The 12,084-nt window shown below is 43.7% G+C and overlaps 1 protein-coding gene across 1 annotated transcript; it reads left to right on the top strand.

The window, feature by feature from the left end:
- Positions 1 to 3,199: 3,199 nt before the first annotated feature.
- rabif (RAB interacting factor) lies at positions 3,200 to 11,504 on the top strand. Its single transcript, XM_078420789.1, has 2 exons — positions 3,200 to 3,455; positions 6,893 to 11,504. The coding sequence occupies exons 1-2, from the start codon at positions 3,243 to 3,245 to the stop codon at positions 7,139 to 7,141; spliced, it is 462 nt and encodes a 153-aa protein (XP_078276915.1). The 5' UTR covers positions 3,200 to 3,242; the 3' UTR covers positions 7,142 to 11,504.
- Positions 11,505 to 12,084: the final 580 nt, after the last annotated feature.

Raw genomic sequence — 12,084 nt, 5'->3', positions numbered from 1 at the left:
GAGGGTCAGGGTTGAAGGGCCATTATCAGTTTATCAGCTGCTGGACAAAGCTCTGGATTAACAGGTCATTGTCAGTTTATCAACTGCTGGATGAGGGTCAAGGTTAAAATAAGACAATAACTGCAGATGCTGGTACAAATCGAAGGTATTTATTCACAAAATGCTGGAGTAACTCAGCAGGTCAGGCGGCATCTCAGGAGAGAAGGAATGGGCGACGTTTCGGGTCGAGACCCTTCTTCAGACTGATGTCGGGGGCGGGACAAAGGAAGGATATAGGTGGAGACAGGAAGATAGAGGGAGATCTGGGAAAGGGGGAGGGGAAGAGAGGGACAGAGGAACTATTTAAAGTGGGAGAAGTCGATGTTCATACCACTGGGCTGCAAGCTGCCCAGGCGAAATATGAAGTGCTGTTCCTCCAATTTCCGGTGGGACTCACTTTGGCACTGGAAGAGGCCCATGACAGAAAGATCAGATTGGGAATGGGTGGGGGAGTTGAAGTGCTCAGCCACCGGGAGATCAGATTGGTTAATGCGGACTGAGCGCAGGTGTTGAGCGAAGCGATCGCCGAGCCTGCGTTAGGTTTGTCCGATGTAAATAAGTTGACATCTGGAGCAGCGTATGCAATAGATGAGGTTGGAGGTGTGTGCTCTAATTTTGCCCACTAATCTCCTGTGTGGGACTTTATCAAAGGCTCTCTGAAAGTCAAAGTACATTACATCCACTGGCTCTCCCATGTCCATTTTACTTGTTACATCCTCAAAAAATTCCGGAAGATTTATCAAGCATGATTTCCCCTTCGTAAATCCATGCTGACTTGGACCGATCCTGTTACTGTTATCCAAAAGTTGTCACTTGGACATGTAGGTTTGAGTTTAAGAGATCAGCTGAGACTTGTTTCTTTGGAGCAGAAGAGGCAGTGGGTGACCTGATTGACATGTACAAGATTTCAAGAGGCATGGATAAAGTGAATGCTCGTAGTCTTTTTCCCAAGATAGAGGATTCTAAAACTGGGGGCCGTAGTCCTAAGATGAGAGGGGATAGATTTAAGAGGGTACTTTTTAATGTACTTTATTGTCAAGTGTACCTAGGTACAATGAAATTATTTGTTTTAGTATACACAAACAGTTAACGTATCTGATGCCGACAAAGTTATAAAAGTACTCATCAGCATCAAATGGTCCCTCTTGTTCTTGATGGCCCGGGTCTCTCTTTATTCTTGTGTAGGAGGGAACTGCAGATGTGGTTTACACCGAAGATAGACACAAAATGCTGATGTAACTCAGCAGGACAGGCAGCATCTCTGGCAGGATGTATATCAGTTACTGATATAGGGCAGAAAAATGGTGAATGGTGGCTAAAGATAAGATTAATGACAGAACCCTTAGCAGTGTTGACATACAGAGGGATCTTGGGGTCCAAGTCCGTAGCTCCCTGAAAGTAGCAACGTAAGTAGATAGAGTGGTAAAACAGTCATACGATATACTGCCATTCATTGGTTGGGGCGTAGAGTTTAAGAGTCAGGAAGTCGTGTTGCAGCTTTGTAAACGTTGGGCTGCATTTGGAGTATTGTGTTTTGATCATTGCAGGAAAGATATGGAGGCTTTGGAGAGTATAAGAAAATAACTGCAGATGCTGGTACAAATCGAAGGTATTTCTTCAAAAAATGCTGGAGTAACTCAGCAGGTCACGCAGCATCTCAGGAGAGAAGGAATGGGCGACATTTCGGGTCGAGACCCTTTTGGCAGACTGATGCCAGGGGGGTGGGACAAAGGAAGGATATAGGTGGGGACAGGAAGATAGAGGGAGATCTGGGAAGGGGAGGGGAAGAGAGGGGCAGAGGAACTATCTAAAGTTGGAGAAGTCGATGTTCATACCACTGGGCTGCAAGCTGCAAAGGCGAAATATGAGGTGCTGATCCTCCAGTTTCCGGTGGGCCTCACTATGGCACTGGAGGAGGCCCATGACAGAAAGGTCAGACTGGGAATGGGAGGGGGAGTTGAAGTGCTCGGCCACCGGGAGACCAGTTTGGCCAAAGATCATTGTTCATATATCAACTGCTAGGGAGGGTCTGGGTTGAAGTGTCACTGCCTGTGTCAATTGCAGTGGGAGGGTTAGAGTTGGAAGGTCACTGTCTGTGTATCAATTGAAGGACTTGGTTGAAGAGTTACTATCCATGCACTAGTTACTGGAAGGTCAGGACTGAAGGGTTACTGTCTAATCAGCTGCTATGGAAGGGTCATAGTTGCAGGGCCATGTTTAGTGTATCAGCTTTTCGTAGAGGATCGGGGTTGGAGGCTCCATGTTCCTGTCTATCAGCTATTGAGGAAGTCAGGTTTGAGGTTGACTGTGGACCAAAGGAACTGCTGGTTTACCAAAGAAGACATGGAGTGTTGGAGAAACTCAGTGGGTCAGCATCTCGGGATAACATGGATAAGCGACGTTTCGGGACGTGAACCTTCTTCTGAAGATCCCAAACTATTGCAACATTTAAGAAACATTTAGACAGGTACATGGATCGGGTAGATTTAGAAGGATATGGGCCAAATGGAGACAAGTGGGACTAGTGTAGATGGGACATGTCGGAACCCTCGGACTATCTTTGATTAGACTGGCTTTACCTTGCACTAAACGTTATTCCCTTATGTATCTGTGCACTGTGAACAGCTCAATTGTAATCATATATTGTCTTTCTGCTGGCTGGTTAGCACGCAACAAAAGCTTCTCACTGTACCTCGGTACACATGACAATAAAATAAACCAAACTAAAATAAAATTAAACATGTTGGTCGGTGTGGCCAAGCTGGACCGAAGGGCCTATTTCCAGACTGTGTGACTATGATGCTGCCTGGCTCGCAGTTACTCCCGCACTCTGTGTCTTTGAATGGTCACAGTCCGTGTACCACCTGCCGGGGGGGGGGATTGGACGGCGCTGACCAGGCTGGCCGAGCAGGGGGATGTGATGGACGATAGGTCCACTTCGCCCGGCGGGGCTGCCCGGTCCCCCGACAGCTGCAGGGTGGTGCCGCCGACAGAGCTGCCCGCCGGCTCCGTGTCGTAGAAACACGTAAGGCGTTATTAACCGGAGGCGGGTGGTTGTGCAGCGACTTGTTTGGGTCGGGCCCAGGGCCGTGGTCTGTTCGTTGCCCCGTTGCCGGATAGACGGCGACGGGCGGAAGCGGAAGCGGAAGTTTGCCCCGGCCGGAAACGAACATCGCGGCCCCGCCTCGGGTCTCAGAGACGACATGGAGCCGGCGGGCAGCTCTGTCGGCGGCACCGCCCTGCAGCCGGCGGGTGACCCGGCAGCCCCGCCGGGCGAAGCGGGTGTATCGTCCATCACATCCCCCTGCTCGGCCGGCCTGGTCAGCGCCTCCGGCACCAACGGGAAGGCGGTTGTGTGCGAGCGGTGCGGCTCCCGTGTGCTGAGCCCAGGGACGGCGCGATACCGTCGCCGAGAGGTGGGCGAGGGGCGGAACACTGTTGGGGAAAGGGACGGAGTAAACCCAGGGATGGCAGCTTGGGTGATCGTGTAGGGGAATGAACGGCAAAAGATTTGTGGGTAGACACAAAATGCTGGAGTAACTCAGCGGGTCAGGCAGCATCTCAGGAGAGAAGGAATGGGTGACGTTTCGGCTCGAGACCCTTCTCGACCCGAAACGTCACCCATTCTTTCTCTCCCGAGATGCTGCCTGACCCGCTGAATTACTCCAGCATTTTGTGTCTACCTTCGATTTAAACCAGCATCTTCAGTTTTTTTCCTAAGGATTTGTGGGATGGCTCTAGAGATGTGGTAGAGGTGGAAATATGGGTTGAGAAAGCAATATGAAGACGAATTTGACATTTGGCAGGGAAAGTAGAATGTGCACCAAGATACATCGATACATAGACAATAGGTGCAGGAGTAGGCTATTCGAGCCAGCACCGCCATTCAATGTGATCATGGCTGATCATCTACAATCAGTACCCTGTTCCACCCATCTCCCCATAACCCTTGATTCCACTCGCCCTAAGGGCTCTATCTAACTCTCTTTTGAATGCATCCAGTGAATCGGCCTCCACTGCCCGCAGAGATTGGCACAAATTCACAACTCTGTGTGAAAAGGTTTTTCCTCATCACACCCCTTATTCTTAAACTGTGGCCCCTGGTTCTGAACTCCACCAACATTGAAAACATGTTTCCTGCATCTAGTGAATCCAATCCCTTAATAATTGTATATGTTTCTATAAGATCCCCTCTCATCCTTCTAAATTTCCGTGAATTCAAGCCCAGTCGCTTCATTCTTTCATCGTATGACAGTACTGCCATCCCGGGAATTAACCTCGTGAACCTATGCTGCACTCCCTCAATAGCAGGAATGTCCTTCCTCAAATTAGGAAACCAAAACTACACACATTTATCCACATTATACTGCATTTGCCCACTCACCCAACCTGTCCAAATCACCCTGCATCCTCAGCATCCTCTTCACAGTTCACACTGCCACCCAGCTTTGTGTCATCTGCAAATTTGCTAATGTTACTTTTAATTCCCTCATCTAAATCAGTAATGTATACTGTAAATAGCTACGGTCCGAGCACCGAGCCTTGCGACACCCCGCTAGTCAATGCCTGCTATTCTGAAAAGGACCCGTTAATCCCCACTGTTTGTTTCCTGTCTGCCAACCAGTTTTATGTCCATGTCAATACCCTACCCCCAAAACCATGTGCGCTAATTTTGCCCACTAATCTCCTGTGTGGGACTTTATCAAAGGCTCTCTGAAAGTCAAGGTACACTACATCCACTGGCTCTCCCATGTCCACTTTACTTGTTACATCCTCAAAAAATCCTCCGGAAGATTTATCAAACATGATTTCCCCTTCGTAAATCCATGCTGACTTGGACTGATCCTGTTACTATTATCCAAAAGTTGTCACTTGGACATGTAGGTTTGAGTTTAAGAGATCAGCTGAGACTTGTTTCTTTGGAGCAGAAGAGGCTGTGGGTGACCTGATTGACATGTACAAGATTTCAAGAGGCATGGTTAAAGTGAATGCTCGTCGTCTTTTTCCCAAGATAGATTCTAAAACTGGGGGCCTTAGTCCTAAGATGAGAGGGGATAGATTTAAGAGGGTACTTTTTAATGTACTTTATTGTCAAGTGTACCTAGGTACAATGAAATTCTTTGTTTTTGTATATGCAAACAGTTAACATATCTGATGCCGACAAAGTTATAAAAGTAGTCATTAGCATCAAATGGTCCCTCTTATTCTTGATGGCCCGGGTCTCTCTTTATTCTTGTGTAGGAGGGAACTGCAGATGCTGGTTTACACTGAAGATAGACACAAAATGCTGATGTAATTCAGCAGGATAGGCAGCATCTCTGGCAGGATGTATATCAGTTACTGATATAGGGCAGAAAAATGGTGAATGGTGGATAAAGATAAGATTAATGACAGAACCCTTAGCAGCGTTGACGTACAGAGGGATCTTGGGGTCCAAGTCCACAGCTCCCTGAAAGTAGCAACGTAAGTAGATAGAGTGGTAAAACAGTCATACGATATACTGGCATTCATTGGTTGGGGCATAGAGTTTAAGAGTCAGGAAGTCGGGTTGTAGCTTTGTAAAAGTTGGGTTGCATTTGGAGTATTGTGTTTTGGTCACTCATTGCAGGAAAGATATGGAGGCTTTGGAGAGGGTGCTTGGATTAGAGGGTATTAGATATAAGGAGAGGTTGGACAAATTTAGTTTATTCTCTCTGGCGTGTTGGAGGCTAAAGAAGGACCTGACAAGTTTATAAATTATGAGAGGCATAGATAGGCAATCAGATTTTTTTTCTCTCAGAGTGGGAATGACAAATGCCAGAGGGCATAGATATGGACCAAAGGAAGGCAAATACAGCTAGCTTGATGGGGGATCTTGGTCAGAATGGACGGGTTAGGCCGAATGGCATATTTACATGCTGTATAACACTGACTACGGATCAATTTGACTAATCTATGCTGTACCTCATCCAAGATGAAATTACCATTCTGGATTGAAGCACCCTGAATGGAACATCATATTCCAAATGGGGTTACACCAGTGATTTGACTTTTACCCTCTTAATAGCAGGTCCTAGTTTCCATTAGCCTTTGACTAGCTGTTCATCATTTTCATACTTGTGCTTGAAATCACTGTTCTAACGTGGTTTGTAGCATTTTCCGCATCTGGAAAAATACATTGACCTCTCCCACTGCATCCAAAGCGGATGTTCTCCCCCTTCGGAGTATTACATTCCAGTATTGCCTATTGATCAATATCCTTTTATGACTTTCCTCACCCATCTATATGCCAGTTTACTGTGCTCTCTGACAAGAGATAACTGAAAATGTATACACATGACCTAATAATCTATCCTCCAAGCCATTTACCAATGGTGAAACGAGGTGTTCATTTTGGGCACCAGTAATCACATTCAACCAATCAGTGAACTCGCAACTAATGAAGACAAGTTGAGTTTATTGTCATATGCATAAGAACGGTGAGGTACAGGTAATAGTGTGCAGAGCATCACAGGCACATAGACTCAGACAATGCACAAAAATATAAATTGTACACAATTTATACATAATTTACACAAAGGATACAACAGTGGGGAAAAAAGAACAAGACATTAGTGCAAAAATACACAATTGGAAAACAAGTCCATGTTACTACAAGAGGTGGTCTATAGTGTTCTGTCGCCACGGTAACCAACATGTTGCACCATTCCATATGCCTTTTGCTTATCAGTATCTAAGTAAATCTCATGGGAAGCCATATACACTCAAACATTGTCCTCCATCTGTCACAAAAATCTCCCTGATTGTCCTATACATTCACCAACCATAGTGACGTCAATGCACATTGGGGTAATGGGTGTACTTTATCTTGCAGCTCTTCCTTCCCTCCATGAGGCAGAAGGTGGCTCTGGGCACGGAGGGCAGTGCAGTCGCAGGAGACATGCTGCAGGAACACTGGTTCGTCGATGACATGTACACCTTCGAGAACATTGGATTGACCAAGAATGTGAATAACATCAAGTACCTTGTGTGTGCCGACTGCGAGATTGGCCCCATTGGATGGCACTGTCTGGATGATAAAAAGAGCTTCTACATTGCTTTAGATCGAGTGCAGCATGAATAGTGGGGGGGGGGGGGTTTGGGGGCGAGCAAGGAGATTTGGGAGCCACAGAGTGATCTACTGGCAGGATTGGTATATTATTCACATTCAACTGTTCCAGGCTGGACTGCGAATTCATTGTATGTCATGTCCAGCAGCAACTGCTCCAGGGTATTAAAGCCACAGCCAAAACCTGCGCATCAATCTGGAGATCTGTGGGGACTAATTGCTTGGCCTGTATTTCTGGGTTATCATTAAAAAAAAATCTAATGACTGTCCTGTGCTGTTGTTATTGAGCAGTCCCAATGAAACATTAGTGACCAGGACACTTCTGCCATTCACATGAGGAGAGGGATTGGCAGGCTGCTCTACGGATACCATGGGTGTTTTGCTTTGTCGTTTTTGCTTTTGTTAATCCCATTCCTTGGTTTCTGGCCCTTTTAGCAGTTTACTCTATTCTCTCTCCCTTTACCTCTCATGATTTTAAATTCGTCCACAACCACCTGTTTCTTCCATCAGGATCCTGCATCCCTGGAGTCCTTTTAGGATATCGCTTCTGCACTCTCTCCAGCGATTGCTTTTCTGAAGTGACACCCAGAGCCGAATGACCGAACTAGTGTTTTCTAAAGATTCTTCATTACTTATCTCTTGTACTTCATATCTCTATTTCTAAAGTTGAGGATTGTGTACAGTTTTGAACTAATTTCTGTGCCCTGTCATGTGTTTTCATGAACACCCCAGATCCTTTTGTTCGTGTTTCCCTTTTAGAATTATGGAACTGCAATTGTGCCTTCCAGTTTGGATTCCCTTTTCTCATTCTTCCTACCAAAATGTAAGACTAATGGTATTTCACACCATTAAATTTCATCTGCTACCTTTGTGCTCATTCCTCTACTGAATGTATCTCCTTAAAATCTGTTACTGCTCTTGTGGTTCACTATGCCTCCAGGTTTTGCTGACTACATATCTGGAAATTGTACGCCGTTCACGCCATTTTTGTATATTAAGTTATCCTTGTATCGAAACCTGGGAACTCCATTGTACATCTCTCCAGTCCAAAATAATAATTTACCACACTTTCTGTTAATCAGCCAATTTTCTGAACATTTCATTACAGCATCTTCTATTCCATGGGCTTCAATCTTGACAATATTGATGTGTATTATATCACCTGCCTTTTGAAAGTCCATGCATACCACCACATCAAAATGCATTTCCCTCACTGTAAATTCATCAAAAATAGTTAATTTGATGTCTAAGACATCTGTGCCAGCTTTGCATTGGAGTACACTATTTAGTCTCTCATTCATTTACCTTTCTTCCCTGGATCTTATTTAAAAAGATCAATCTCAGATCTAAAATGATCCAAAGTCGAATTTTGTTGTTGGAGGCAGAAGTTCAAAAACTTTACAAATTCCACTCCCAAACATACACTTCTAACTTTTTAGATTGATCCCCGATCCTGGACTAAAGATATCAATAGATATTTTTAAGGCAGAGTTAGATATATTCTTTATTAGTACGGGTGTCAAGGGTTATGGAGAGAAGGCAGAAGAATGGAGTTAGGGGGGATAGATCAGCCATGATTGAATGTTGAGTAGACATGATGGGCCGAATGGGCTAATTCTGCTCCTATCACTTATGACTACACAATCATTTTCATGGAGCCATAGTCATACAGTGTGGAAACAGGCCCTTTGTCCCAACTTGCCCACACCGACCAACATGTCCCATCTACATTAGTCCCACTTACCTGCATTTCGCCCTTATCCTTCCAAACCTGTCCTATCCATCTACCTGTCTAAATGTCTCTTAAACATTGTGATAGTACCTGCCTCAACTACCTCCAGCATCTTGCTCCATACATCCACAATCCTTTGTGTGAAAAAGTTACTCCTTAGATTCCTATTAAATCTTTCCTTTTCACCTTAAACTGATGTCTTATGGTTCATATATTCTCCTACTCTGGGCAGGAGACTGTGTGCGTCTACCCGATCTATTCCTCTCATGATGTTGTACACCTTTATAAGATCATCCCTCATCCTCATAGCTTGCTCCCCCTCGAATCCTGGCAACATACTTCTAAATCTTCTCTATACCCTCTCCAGCTTCACAACATCTTTCCTATTACATGGTGAACACAATACTGTAAACGTTTTATAATTAACTGCAACATGACCTCCCAACTTCGATACTCAATACTCTGATGAAGGCCAATTTGCCAAAAGCTTTTTTGACCGCCCTATCTACTCTGGTGCCACGTTCAATGAACTATGTATCGGCATTCCCGGATCACTCTGTTCTACAACACACTCCAGAGCCCTACCATTCACTGTGTAGGCACTGCCTCTGTTAGTCTTCCCAAATTGCAACACCTCACATTTCTCTATTAAATTCCATCAACCATTCTTCAGCACACCTGGCCAACCGATCAAGATCCTGCTGCAATTTTCAACAACCATCTTCACTTGCCATGTAAGTTCTCATCCAAATAATTGGCATAGATGACAAAAACCAATGGGCCCAGTTCCAAAACCTGAGGCACACCACTAGTCACAGGTCTCCAGTTCGAAAAGCAACCTTCCACCATTACCCTCAGATTCCTTCAATGAAGCTGATGTTCTATCCTTTGAGCTATCTTTCCTTGGATCCCATGGGATATGACCTTCCAGAGCAGCCTACCCTGCAGAACCTTGTCAAATGCCTTGCATAAATCCATATATGTAATGACTGCAGCTCTGCCTTCAACCTTTTTGATCACATCATTAAAAAACTCAATCAGATTCATGAGGCACGACTCCTACATACAAAACAATGCTGATTATCCCAAATCAGCCCTTCTCCATTGAAATGCATGTATATCCTATCCCTCAGAATACTCTTGTAACTTTCTGACCACAGATGTTAATCTCACTGGCCTGTAGTTTCCTGCCTTTTCCCTGCAGCCCTTTTTGAATAGAGTTACAACATTCCGCCGCCTTCCTAGTCGTCTGGCAACTTGCCTGCATTTAATGATGACTCGTAAATCTCAGCCAGGGCTCCTGCAATCTCAGCCAGGGCCCCTGCAGTGGAAAATATTTATTTTCTATTCATCCTGTGATTTTTTTTAGGTATTAGTGGGAACTTAATCAAATTACCCCCTTTACACTAAGAATGCACCCCTGCTTTGTGCGTTAAAACTTAACATCAGAATTTCATTAGCCTACACTGCATTCCATGTGAAATCAACTTATCCTTTGCAGTGTGGTTTCTATAAGGGGATATGCCTGCAGCCTTGCACTCCAGTCCAGATGTAAAGACTGTTTGAAGCACAATTATGTCATTTCAATTCATGAAAACAGAACTTTTTCTTTGGATGTGCACGATTTCTAACCTTTCACAATGCACTGTTCAAAACGTTCTTCATTCAAATGATCTTAAACTTGTCTATCTGGGAATCCATTTGCCATAGTTTTGCTATGTTAAGATGTTGCATATACATTGCTAACAATGCTAGCTGGCTTTGTATTATTAGAGATCTTGGATGTGGCACTTTCTATTCCCTCGTCTATGAAATGTTTTAAATACAGTGATTAATTGCAACCCACTGCTGATCCACGTAGGACACCATAGATCATGTTCTACAAAACTGGACATTTACCTCCTGAAGCTCAAGTACTTTACAGGCGTTGTCCATTAATTATATTAATTTCCATCAGTCAATTTCAAATGTAAATTTATAAGAGAATTAATGAAATGCTCAGAGGAAACCCAAACATATTTAATGTATTAACATTTCCCCAATCTACTGCTGTAGTCACCTTTATATATAATTTTAAAAATCAGCAAGGTTCATCAAGAGCATGGCAGCTTTCTATCATCTGAAAATATGTAAATGTTCAGCTATTTTATCCTCAACTGTGATAATTTCTTGACAAAATTAGGATTACTGTTTTAGAATTCCCTGGCTTCCTTGAGTTACCTTAAATTGCAGAGTGACAAGCAATTTTTCTATCTGAAGTGTTAGTTCCTGAAGAAGGACTTTGGAAGATTACAGTTTGGGTATCTGCAGTATTGTCACCAATTTCAAACTCTGGAATCGCCTGGTCCTGAGGGTTTGTCATGTTAAAGTGATTGCTTTTATACTTGCATTGCGTTTGGTCAGTCCCCGTCCGTGAGTAAATATTATTTTTCTCATTGTCGGGGGAAGTTAATTATTTCTTCTTGGAAATACAGCTGCAATGTTATTATTCAATATTCCTGCTATTTACTGATTTTCATTTAGGTTATCACTAATCAGTTATAAATGGAGACCATTTTTTCGCGTTCATTATTATTAAATGTCCCATGCCAGTTTCTGTTCCTGCTCCTTTTTTTAAGTGCTTATCTGTTTATCTGCTTTTTGTTCATTGTATCTTACTCAGTTGCTGATGTTTCCATTTTTCTTTACTCTTTGAATAGAAGAATTATATTCCCTGTCGATATAACTTTGTACTGTATCACAATCAATTATCTATTGAACATTTTTCATTGATCTTTGGCTTTTTACTCCTGAATTAAAACATACCAGTAACCGACTGGACCAGTAACCTGAGACCTGGATTATTGATGCAGAGGTGCATGCTTAAACATTGCCATGGCAACAGAAAAAGATTTTTTGATTCCAAAATCTGGAATTTCAAATAGTGGCATGTGGCTAAAATAGTGTCCGGGGGACAACTGAATCATCTGAAGAAAAACCTGGTTCATTCCGGCTATGCCTTTGCGTCGGATTCTTAGCTGTGGTCTTAAAGTATTTTGCAAGGCATCCACTTGTATCATAACTGCCAGATTAACTCAAAATAAAAACGTGTAGTTTTCCAGGTATGAGGGGAGACATCAGATACCAGATTTCCTTCCACATACACTGCTCGACCTGCTTAGTTCTCCAGCAGTTTGTTGTTTTGTGCAGTATCTTGCTCACTAGATTCCGACACAGGCATCCCTTG

This window comes from Rhinoraja longicauda, chromosome 24, assembly GCF_053455715.1.
Source record: "Rhinoraja longicauda isolate Sanriku21f chromosome 24, sRhiLon1.1, whole genome shotgun sequence".
In the NCBI taxonomy this organism is placed as follows: domain Eukaryota; kingdom Metazoa; phylum Chordata; class Chondrichthyes; order Rajiformes; family Arhynchobatidae; genus Rhinoraja; species Rhinoraja longicauda.
Note: the sequence above shows the minus strand (reverse complement) of the source record. Positions and strands in the feature narration are given on the sequence as shown.